Below are 12,170 nucleotides of genomic sequence, written 5' to 3' on the forward strand. Positions count from 1 at the left end.
CAGCATCAGCTGACATCAGTTACATAAGGCTCATGATTGGAGGAAGCTAAGTCTCTTGCCTGTAGGAAGCTAAGCCTAATGATTGGAGGCAGCTGAGCCTTGGGACTGAAGAACGCCTGTTTACAGAGGCAAGGTATGGGCCATTTTGTTCTCTTCTTGGCTTACTTCTGTGTACAGTATAAGACGACCCTCAAATTTTAGTCTAACGATTTTAGGAAAAAGTAGCATCTTATACATGGAAAAATATGGTAGCTCAGTTTGGGTAAGGTAAAAAGCTCTATAGGCTGCTCTGCCTGAGGCAACAAAACCCCTTGGGCCAGCCTCAGAGGCATTCACTTCAACTGCTAAGGGCCAGAAGCAAGGTGTGTGCTCTCCACCCCTAACAAAGCAAAAAACAAACAAACAAACAAACAAACAAACAAACCAAAGCGCGCTGCTTATATACCGCCCCATAGCGCTTCAAGCACTCTCTGGGCGGTTTACAAGTTAATTATGCAGGCTACACATTGCCCCCCCCCCCCCCAGCGAGCTGGGTACTCATTTTTCTGACTTTGGAAGGATAGAAGGCTGAGTCAACTTTGAGCCGGCTACCTGGGATTTGAACCCCAGGTCATGAGCACAGTTTTAGCTGCAGTACAGCGATTTAACCACTGCGCCACAAGGCTCCTGACCTAGTCTGTTGCCTTCAAGTGTTGCAGAAGATGGTGCACCATTATCAGGAGGCTGCCTTCTAATGAGTCAGACCATTGGTCCATCCAACCCTGTATTAGCAGCTCTGACCTACTGTCTCAGAGTGCAACTACAGTGACAAATAATGTGGAAAATGCTCCAGGATTGGGACTGTGTGATTCACATTTTTCTCTATAGATCACATAATGAAAAAGTCAATGTGAATCAGTCTGGGGGTTTTCTGCTCTAATCCATAGTTTCTTCCTCCACTGCTTCAACTTCTACTCTTTTTTTGGGGGGGGGGAAGAGGAATTGAATCTATTTGTATTGGTTCAGGTGGTATGATTGTTTGTAGCTGTTGTATTTGAAGCTATTCCACCTGAGAGAGGTGAGGCAGGAAAACTGGCTGCCATTTAAATCCTCTTCTCACACCTGCTGCCCACATCTGCTTTCATTTTCATTTCCCTTTTTTTTTAAAAAAGTCTTGATAATATAGTTCTAGGGGAGTTGGCCAATCAAAGCGTTAAAAAGAGTGAGGACTCAGTAGAAAGGAGAAAATTTTAAGGTAGCTCTGCTCTAGCATTGCCTTCTGGAAATGTGGATGGAGACAGCAGAGCTACCTTAAAACTTCCTTCTTAACAAGCTGGAAACAAGGCTGAAGTGAAAACTTCCTCCAATCTCTCTCCATTGATTACTTCCTTCCTTCCTTCTCTCTCTCTCTCTCTCCTAAGCTGCCCTAGCACTTGGATAACAAGCTTTTAAAAGAAAAGAGAGAGAGAAACAGAACAGGAAAGGAAGAGGGAACAGGCAGACCTGGGTACCAAGTGTAGGGAGAAGGGAATTCAAATGGTTAACAATCTGTAAACAAGGCTATGGTAATTTTCTCCCCTCTCTCTGCTGTCTCCTCATTTCCCTGGCTATGAAATACAGCCTAACTTAAAAACTAGTACGTTGCTATCATAAAGACAATAAGAACTGCATGAATTCTTTGCTTACTATCAGTTCTTGGTCTTGGAAGAATGTGGTAACACCTTTGCCATTGTTCTTGGCGTTGTTCTTATGCAGGCGGCGGGAGGAATGGCGAGTTGTGGCTCGGGAGGGAGGTGGAACAAGACGCCCTGTTTCTTCCGAATATTTTGTCTCCCTCCCAGACGTCTCTGTCTTTAAAAACAACAAGTCACAGTGGAATTAGGGGAACCAGAAATTGTACTGAGAGTGACAAGTGAGATATAAGTGTAGAGTGTGGGTTGCCTGCAAAGTTTTGTTGACAAAAGATGGTGAATATGACATTGGAAAATAAGCAGGCATATGAACCCGTTGATATGGTGGATTACATTATTTGGTCCTTTAATAGTGGCTGCTGTGTAGCTCCAGAGACAAAGTTGGCATATGGGTTTGTTACATGGTCTAGTTCCTATGTCAATGCTTCTATTCTAAAGTCTATTGGTGCAATCTCATCTGGTTGGGCAGCTGTCTGAATGCAAGCATGCATCTCCCCTCCAGAGAGCCAGCATGGAATGTTTTGATCCAGGATTCCAGATGCACCATTCAAGCTTTCCTCAGTGACATCTTCTAGATCTGGTGGACTACAACCACATCTTGGAGAAGTCAAGTCTTTTTGGATTAAAGAATTCTCAGACACCATAGGTTTCTGAGTGTCATTGCCTGGAAAAATAGGTTTTTCATGTTTTAACTACAACTTCCACCAAGGGATATGTTAGTTGGGGATGGTGTAATCCAGCATACCAATCTAAATACATGTTAAAATTAGGAAAGCTGGTCCATTTCCCCCCCACACCTTTGTTTTTTGTTTCCACATCATAACAGTAATAATTCAATGCTAGCCAAGCATGCACAATCCTTATATTGATTCTAGGAGTTCCTCTTATTAGGGTCCCCCCCCCATGCCATTCTTTTTTCTTTTTCTTTTCACTTCAGACTTTGAGGTTCCCCTGGCAGCCTACCGATGCCTTTCTTTGTAACAGCATGGCACCATTTTGAGTACTTCAAGGCTGGTAGCCAGAGAATTACAATTACTCTCAGTACAGAAGGTGCTATTGTGATGCCACGTGGATGGAAACTTTGAGTTGAACAAACACCTAGGACCCCACAGTTGACTATAAGGAGACACGCCTTTCTCAAGAATCTGGGATGCATGCTTCTGTTTGAAATAAATTTCTGTACTGTTCCAAATGGACACACAATAAATGATCAGAGGGTGCAAAATGATTTTGGTCTACAGTTTGTAGAATCCTTTGTGGTCATCCTTGCTGGGCCATTTTTGGAAGCTGCAGTTCAAAATAACTCTTCCAAGCTTATAAAATGGTCTTCTCTTCCCAAAGGAGCTTGCTATTATGATAGAATGATTTCTGCTTTACCTATAGCTGAGGTTTGTGGGCCATCTACTGGTGACGTAACAGCAGAGACTAAGTGGAATCACTGAGCTGAGGTTTTAAACTAAGGAAAGATAGCCTCTGATTAAATATATTCCCCTTAGTCTCTAATGTTACATCACCAGTAGATGGCCCACAAACCTCAGCTATAGGTAAAGCAGAAATCATTCTATCATAATGGCAAGCTCCTTTGGGAAGAGAAGACCATTTTATAAGCTTGGGAGAGTTATATATACAAAGATTTAACTGAGAATAATTTCTGCTACAATAAAATATCAGTTGGAGCCTTCATTTAAACAACTAGTCAGCTAATAAGTAGACATTTTGCCCGTATGCAGAACCCTTACCTCTTGAATTGGACCATGCTTAGTCTCAAATTTCATAGCAATAAGTGGAATCAAAGCAAAGTGTGCTGCTTATACACCATCCCATAGCATTTAAAGAACTCTGTGGATGACTCACAATTTAGTTCTGCAGACTACACTTTACATCCATCCCCAGAGAGCTGGGTACTCAATTTACTAACCTTGGAAAGGTGGAAGGCTGAGTCAGCCTCAAGCTGGCTGCCTGATCTAATGCAGGTCATGAGCAGAGTCTTGACTGCAGCACTGCAGTTGAACCACTGAACCACAAGACATATATCTCGAGGCTCCTTAGACCTTGCCATGTCAGTCTCTACCTATAGGTGCCAAGCCTACTGAATCACCACCTGGTTTCAGTGCAAGAGAACTGTCCACAACAGTTGGCAGTGTCTTAGAATATAGAACTACAAAGTCTGGATTCACATTCTTATACAGCCATGACATTCATGGGGTGACCTTGGTAGGCACCCGTACTCTCAGCCTGACCTAACTCATAGAGTTTTTGCAAGGACAAAGCTGGGAGGAGAGCCTGGAGTATATTGGGAAGAAAGGCAGGGTATCAACTAAGAGCAACAGTTCTACACTGGGCTGCGGCCATTATGTGTATGTTGTACACCCAGCTGCTCACTTTGTGTATTTTTTTTTTAAAAAAATCAAATGACTTATTCCAGTGCATACAAAGCAATACGTTAGGATCTCCTGACATAATCTACAACAAAAATAAGTTCCAGTTCTCAGGGCCAGTTATCCCTTGCAGCACTATCACTGTTCCTGGTACTGGATCCATCATATTCCTTAGCAAAACAGTCCCCTGACCCACAGTCACAATGGGCCCCATTCTCTACTCACTGTCTCCTTTTTCTCCACCTCAATAGAAGAGGCAGCTGTCACTCGAGCAGCCAGTTCCTTCAGTTCTTCTCGCCAGGCATCTGACAAAGAACCTATGTGTGGAAGAGGGGAAAGAGAGGATGAAAGTAAAATTGATCTACCCAAAGTTTGACCCATTCAGTGGAGGGTTACAATTGGTAAGTCAACCCTTGCCTCTACAGACCAGAGGCAGCCTAAGGCATTATACAGCCTGAGGCAGAGCAGCAAATTCAGCTCCTCCTCCCCTTTATTCAAGGTGTGTAGTACCAAAACCAACTAGGACGTGTGGCAGAAATCCCACAAATCCACCATCCCTGTTAGGGAAAACAGGAAAGTGAACAGTTAACAATTCATGGCTCTGTCATGATAATCCAAATTTGCTGTTCAATCATGAAATGCACTGACATTAAAAATAGGCAGAGAAGAGGTTTGTGTGATATATCAGTCATTGGAATGCCCTGTTTCACACCGTAGATGTATGAAGACACATTCCCCATCTCTAATTCTGAATAGGGCACTTTAGGACACCATGATCTGTCTTTCTATGTTCTAATTTGGTTTCCCTTTTCTTCTTGGTATGGTGGTGCCCCTGAGAAAGTTCACAAATACAGTACTACCAGCACAGGCTCACAAAAGTATTGGGTTGGAATGTCTCCAAAAGGGCAGAGTGGTGAGACACCAATCTGTGTCTCCTTCCTTAGGTGTGGACCAGGGCAGGGGCCAGGGGTGGGGGGGAGGGCAGTGCCTATGCCTAGTAATCATTGTTGAACCTTTGGCCATAATTTCATAGCAGAATTAGAAATAGCCCAAAGCTAAAACACACTCTGCTGACTTCTTCTGAAGAAAAGATGTATTGCCTAGCAGTCACTCTTCCTCTGATTTATCCAAGATGCTGTTGATTACAGTGCTCTTGGGAGGACTATTTATCTTGTTGATACTTCATCTTACAGTCTATGACTTAATTACATGGACTTTTCTGGTTAACAAGGATTAAAAAGTGGCACTTGGATGAAGCTATGTTGTCCTTTCTGAGACAGGACCTTGGTATGTAAGACTCCAATCAGGGGTCGGATCCAGAACGTGAAAAAGTTTCCTTCTTTCCAGAACAAAGTGATTAAAATCCTCCAGCCAGAATGGCTACAGAGTCATAGTTCAAATAAATATACTAACATTAACATTTCCAAGTTCTGAAACCTGTTTCCTCTGTCTACCAAGATGGGTCAAAGTATTTTGAGAGATCATGTTCACATCTTGGTTCCAACTGGGAGAAAAAAGCTTCATCCTTCTGAGACTTGTATTGGTACTGAATCGGAAATAACTTTGGGTCTGTTACTTTTTTTATGACTCCTGGAAAACATGGAGAGATTCCTGCATAAGAACTACACACTATAGGCAGAGATCAGTGTTACTGGCTGACACTGTTCATGGCTGTATGAAATGGGTGCTCTTGGCACTCAGGATGACTAAGGGTGTGGTCAGAGATGGTGCTTTGTCTTACGGTTTGGTCCACTTTGGGAATGGGCTGTTTTGCTCCACCTTCTAGTGACTACAGACAAACATGAACCATTACAACTCTTATCCATTCCTAAGTGCACTTTTTTTTGTTCCCTTGCAGGGGCTACTGGGTTTTGTTTTGTTTTTAATGCTGGTAGGATCGCTCCATTTTTATTCAGTTCCAGCATGTGTGATTGCCAGCATAAAAAGAAAATGGATCACTTACTTGTTACTGCACTTGCTTCAGGATCTAACCTTCATGCAGGTGGAAATGATGACAGTTATTATCAAATTTAAACCTTCCTCCTGCTCTCTCCATGGAAGGAAGGGAAGAAGAGGATGTCGGATTCTTTAAAAATGAGCTAGTTGAGTGTCAAGCCAATTCAGTGCTGTGCCACTTAATTTTTTTTAAAAAATGCAGATTTCTTCTACTCCCACATAGAGGGGGATTTTATTTATTTATTTATTACATTTATAGCCCGCCCATCTAGTCATACAGACTACTCTGGGCAGGTAACAGCATATCATATAACAAATTACAGTTTAAAATCATAACAATATATTACTAAAAAACACAATGATCCACAATGACCATTTAAGGGAAGGAAGAAAGGGGCATGGAGGGGGATATTTTTACCTCCCCCCCCCCTTTAAAGAGAGGATAGGCTAAATAGGGTTGCTTCAGATGAGGTGTGTTTTCCTGTCCCCAAATGGCCTCAAAGCCTGGAACAATTTGGCTGTCCAGTTGCAACGTAACAGTGAAAAAACCAAATACAGTAAATATAATCATTAAAAATTAAAACAGATTGAAAACACAATTAAAACTTCCTAAGGGACAAAAGGGAAGTGGGAGGGCACATCCACTTTTTACTGCAAGCCAGCCCTAAGCAGATCATCCTGATAAGCAACCTTGTGACTTACAAAGAGCTGAGAAGACTTATTAATTAGTATAGGTTGCACTACTAACCTACTGAAAGTCTGGGTACTGGAAAAGGCGGTGGATCTCCAATGGGTACTTGAACCCCAGGAACCCGCAAAACAGAAGAACGAAATGGGCTTTTTATCATTGAATGAGAGGGAAGAACATTCTGCTCAGACCACTCATCATTAACTGTGCAAACGGGAGCACCATTCAGACCTGCAATAGAAAGAGATATTTACATAACAGATATGAACAAAAAAATATAGATCCTACTTTCCAGTTTCTTTCCTGGTGCTGCTGCTGTTTTATTCTGATTTGCTCCAGTGCAGGATCTGCTTGTGTGAACCCCAGTTGATGCACGCTGACCTGTGTACTTTATGTATATGTGTCATTTGATGACATTTACTTACGCACATTTTTCTACTGGTCTGTTTCCACCTCCATGCCTTCTTGTTTAGTTGTTGCAGTCTTCTGCATTTTATTTATTTTTTCACATGTTATTACATGTTTTATTATTATTTTACAGGTTATTTTTTTCACCATAGTGCACAAGGGAAAATTAAAAATAAAGACAAAGGTGAAGATTTGGCATGGATAAGTGAGTACAACAAGGAATGAAGAGAGGAAATAATGGTGGGGAGAGCAGAGCAAACCTATAAGTTCTTCTGGTATTTTTGGTGGGTTTTAGAAAATGCTGTCAACATGGACTGAAGCGATAATCTCTCTCATCCACAAGGAAAATATGGAGGGTAAAGAAATTCAAAATTATAGACTGATTTCATTGTTGAATGGGGATTATAAAATACATGTGACCATCCTGGCAACCAGAATGAAAAGAATTTTAATTCAGTTAATACATCAAGATCGGTCTGAGTTTCTTCCAAAAAGGCAGATGAAAAATAATGTAAGGATAGTTCTAAACTCCCTGGAATATTATGAAGCACACCCAGAGAAACAGATGGCCATGATATTCTTGGATGCGGAGAAAGCCTTCGATAATCTCGATTGGAATTTTATGTTATATTTGCTGGAAACACTACAAGTTGGAGAAAGATTTTTGAAGCTAATTAAAGCAATATACACTCAACAAAAGGCAAAGTGAGAATTAATGGCGAGCTGTCAAAAGAAATACAAATACAGAAAGGTACCAGACAGGGGTGTCCACTCTCTCCACTACTATTTATTTTGACTCTAGAAATATCAACCGAACAAATCAGAGATAAAAAGGAATTAAAAGGATTGAAAGTAAAAGGCCAAATCTATAAACTTCAGGCTTTTGCAGACGACTTAGTCATTATACTGGAAGATCCAGTGCATTCAATAGAAGACCTGATGGCAACGTTGAAAAACTTTGGTGATATGGCAGGAATGAGAATAAACCAAAAGGAAACAAAACTACTTATTAAAAATATAAGAGAACAAGAACGGCAGAAGTTAGTAAATAAGACAAACTTCCAAGAGGAAAAGAGAATTCAATATTTAGGGATCCAAATTACAAAGAAGACGAGTACACTATTTAAAGATAATTATATGAAGGAGATACAGAACAATTTGGCACATTTGAAGGGGGCCACAGACTGGAAACAATTCTTCACACACCACCTTATAAGGTTCATTATGTGACTTATACAATCCTGATTCAGCCTGTATTTCTTTCACACTGTGTTTATGGCTGTGACCGAAAAAAGTTTAAGAATGACTGCTATAGAATACCATGTGCTATCCAGGATTAAGTTCTCAGAGAACTTAAATATATAAAGCCTCAGAGGCCTGTCATTAAGGTCTTCATGTTACATAGTTTGAATACCATGTCAGAGACATACAGTATTATTTATCATTGTAAAATAACATATTCCACACTTCATTTTGTTTTTTAAATTTCTGAAAAAAATGTGCTTCAAAAAAACCCCATTTTTGCCCCTATTTTCTGGGGATTTTCCCCCCAGGCCTTCCAATCTCTAGCCATCCCATTTGGTGGGTACTCAACTAGTTAACTAATAAAGAGGAAGATCAGCTGTATTTTGACTGTATGGTAGCGGTCTGTTTACATGTATTTCAATGACCTACTGCACCTCCATTTCACGATCTAGTTCATTGTTATATCACTGCGTGTTGCTGTTGTAGTTCACTCCCTAATGGAGTCTTAACTTGTTTGATCTGATGGGCTTTCACTGCTCTGCAAGTTATGATCCCAGATTTCTGGGAGAGAAGAGGCAACTTTAGGAAAACAGCTCTTCAGTCTGGAGCTATTACCCTCTGAATTGTTCCATGGCAATATCTCACAGGCTCACAAATATTCCGTTACAACCTACACCTATGAACAGCAATGCTGGGGTGCAAATTTGTGCAAAAAGTCACGATTCTTTTCACTCTTCCTTTATTAGTTGCTTTTTGATTTACATAAAGTCAAGTAGTGATAATTACATGTGAGATATTCCATGGCTGGACATTCCCCCCCCCCTTTCCTTAACAAAAAAACCCAACAACATAAAAAGAGAAGTACCCATGTGTTTTCCTGTCTTCCAGCTAAGGGCTTGTCTACACGTTACACAAATCTAAACTGAGTTGCTAGGAGGTCTGATATGCCCTTTGGAATGATCCTCACACCCAAATGGCATGTATACTTCAAGTAACCCTGTTTGGTCTGCAGCAGCCTGCTGTCAATTTTCCAATATTGTGAAGTGGCTTAAGAAGAAACCTACATCAGGATATTGGCAAATTAATCCCTTCCTCAGCTCAATGGAAAGGCCAAGAAAGTGAACAACATGTTTTAAAGTGTGTATAAGGGCTATTTTGACATCAGGCAAATTGACAGCAGGCCCTGCTATGCTGTCCTAATACATATTTGTGTTCCATAATTCTTTTAGGTCTTTAAAGTAATGCAGCGAATATTTGCTGCCTTCATACAAACTTCAAAAATCCTCTTTTTTCCCACTCCTACGACCCCTTTGCAGAGCCAAGGAAGTGGTTTAATCTGCCAGTATCCTGGTGTGGTTCTCTTCCTAAGCTGTTTCACGATATTGGCAGATTAGAGGAAGGATCGCTTTTGCTCCAGGGATCACAAACACTGGAAATAGACGAAACCGGCGTGATCCCACCCACAGCAAAAAAGTAGAAATCCCTGACAGGAGCTAGAAAGGTATGAGTAGGAACACTCTGGGGACAATTTGGTTCACTCCAGTGATTGAGTCGTGTGATTGCAGTCAAAAAAAGCAAACCAACTCATCCTTATACTGGTCCAAACAGCAGGCTAAATGCCCGCCTGATTGTACCCTGAGTTAAGACATTTGCTTGCCAGAGACAAAGAAGCAAATGGTGTCAGCAAGACAGCCTGCATACTATTGAAATCTGGCCAAATTATATTGGCATCTGAGAGAGAAAAATCTTAGAAGAGTCCCTCCCTGGAAGTAAACGTACAATAACCATCAAATAATTTGCAATTTTCTGCACTTTTATGGCTCTCTAAAGCAACTGGCTCATTCTGTCAGATGGTAGGTCTGACCCTATGATCATCATAAGCATGTTTTCTCAGACTGAGTATCACTATATTCAGTGGCTTAAGTCCAACAGCCCGTCTCAACTGGAGCCAATTACTGAATAGTGAGGAAACATTTATGTAAATCTCAGTGGGTCTAGCAGTGAGAAACAGGCCAGGGAGTGTTGTGTGTGTTTAGTCGTTTAGTCGTGTCCGACTCTTCGTGACCCCATGGACCAGAGCACGCCAGGCCCTCCTGTCTTCTACTGCCTCCCGGAGTTGTGTCAGGTTCATGTTGGTTGCTTCGCAGCAACCAGGGAGTGTTACTCCCAGGTAAATGTGCATAGTTCAACTTTAAGGGCTTACCTTGGATATGAGTCACTCGTTGAGGGTGGGGGTTGTGGCGTGAGAAGAAAGAATGATGGCTGAGGCTGCCAAACCGAGCAGCACTCTTTGAATGAGGTCTTAAGGCCTGAATGCTGAACTGGAGTGGGGTGTTCAGAGCCATCTGTTTAAGCTTCCCAGCTAATGCTGTGATATCTTTGCCTTTAAAGGGAGCAGTCCCTGTGCTTTTCATCTTCTCCATTTCCCCTTCAGTACACGTCCTTGGTTCTAGATTGTAAAAAAAACACCAATATATATATATTTAAAATAAAAAAATATTTTTTAAAAAACAACAATAACAATAACAATGACAATGACAATGACAATAAACAACAACAACAACAACAACAACAACAACAACAACAACAACAACAACAACAACAACAACAACAACAACAACAACAATAGCAATTAGTTACATTTCATTCATACCTTTCCTCCACCGAGCACAGAGTGCTGTCCTCCTACCATGGAACAGGTAAAGCTGGAGTGGGGGGAGTAGCAATTTCAGTGGCTTAAACCTGCATTTCCCACACTGGAGGCAAATACTGTAACCGCTACACTATATCCAGATGGCAAAATGTTAACCTAAATCAAGTAAGCTACTTTTACTCAGAGGGGACCCATTAAATCAATTGTTGAATTGTGAGTGAACACTTATGTAAACCTCACTGATTCAGTGTGTCTACTTGAATTTACAAGAACAAATTTACCCCTTGGAATACTACCAATGCTTGAAATACATATACAGTACCCTATTCCCCCCCCCAAAAAAGGCAAAATCCTGGTCCATCAGTTAGTTAGGGTGTCCTTTGTTTGTTTCCATTAAACCCAATGAGCTTGAAAAGAGCTTGAATTTCCTCTGTAGTTATTTCTAATTGTTTTGTGCCATTTTCTATATTCCAGAAGACCCAACGAGGCTGATAGATACTGTTGCTTTTAGGTCTTCCCCCCCCCCCTTGCAAAGAAGAGAACAATCTTGAACTTACCTGAAAGGCTGCTATGAAGTGAAACACTGTTTCCAAAAAAGTATGGCACAAGCAATTTCATGTAGGTCTGTTCTAATGGTTTTATATCATAGGGGTTTGCAGTGCATACATAAGGAAATTTTGACATATAAACCACAGAATTGTTGCTAAAGGTTAACTCAAAACCAAGAGTTGGCTATTTAAGAACTTTCTCCTGGGCCCTTCTTGACAGGTGAGTAGGCGTCTTGGCGAGACCACTTAGGTCATATTCTGGTGATTCATGAAATATTTTCTCTCAGAGACTTGTTTGCTTAATTGTTCCTCAGGAAGAACACTGCACTGTCAGCGTAAATAACAGAGATATTATTATGAGAGTGTATCGAAGCATCATTTCTGAGCATCATTTGTTCCATGCTTACCTCTAATGTTTAATGTGAACATTACCATTTACGTAGGCAATGTTCAAAACGAAGCTTGTATTTCAGAAGCATTGCGTGAAGAATAAGCTATGTCATTTGGAACGCAGAGCGTAGCTTAACTTGAAGGTCAATGTTGTTGCCCTGTATGTGTAGCAACGTGTACTGTGAGAAAGTCAGCAAATAGATACATTAGGGTGATTTGGTTTAAAATTTTGTT

The 12,170-nt window shown here is 41.0% G+C and overlaps 1 protein-coding gene across 4 annotated transcripts in view; it reads right to left on the reverse strand.

Annotated features, from left to right (window-relative positions):
* The window catches only part of TBATA (thymus, brain and testes associated), a 32,943-nt gene that overhangs the window by 14,514 nt on the left and 6,259 nt on the right, over positions 1-12,170 (reverse strand). For 2 of the 4 annotated variants that reach the window (XR_013544004.1, XM_072995237.2), the window contains exons 1-5: positions 11,954-12,115; positions 10,549-10,794; positions 6,753-6,923; positions 4,274-4,365; positions 1,666-1,830 (exon numbers count right to left, since the gene is read on the reverse strand). Coding sequence is in view for 2 of the 4 variants with exons in the window: in XM_072995237.2 (XP_072851338.2) it covers positions 1,666-1,830; positions 4,274-4,365; positions 6,753-6,923; positions 10,549-10,794; positions 11,954-11,981 (702 nt within the window). In the remaining 2 variants the exon portion in view is untranslated. Of the gene's footprint in view, positions 1-1,665; positions 1,831-4,273; positions 4,366-6,752; positions 6,924-10,548; positions 10,795-11,953; positions 12,116-12,170 lie in introns of those variants that run through there. The other 2 variants (XR_013544005.1, XM_078391373.1) reach the window with 1 other exon arrangement.

This window comes from Pogona vitticeps, chromosome 3 (genome assembly GCF_051106095.1).
Source record: "Pogona vitticeps strain Pit_001003342236 chromosome 3, PviZW2.1, whole genome shotgun sequence".
Taxonomy (NCBI): Eukaryota; Metazoa; Chordata; class Lepidosauria; order Squamata; family Agamidae; genus Pogona; species Pogona vitticeps.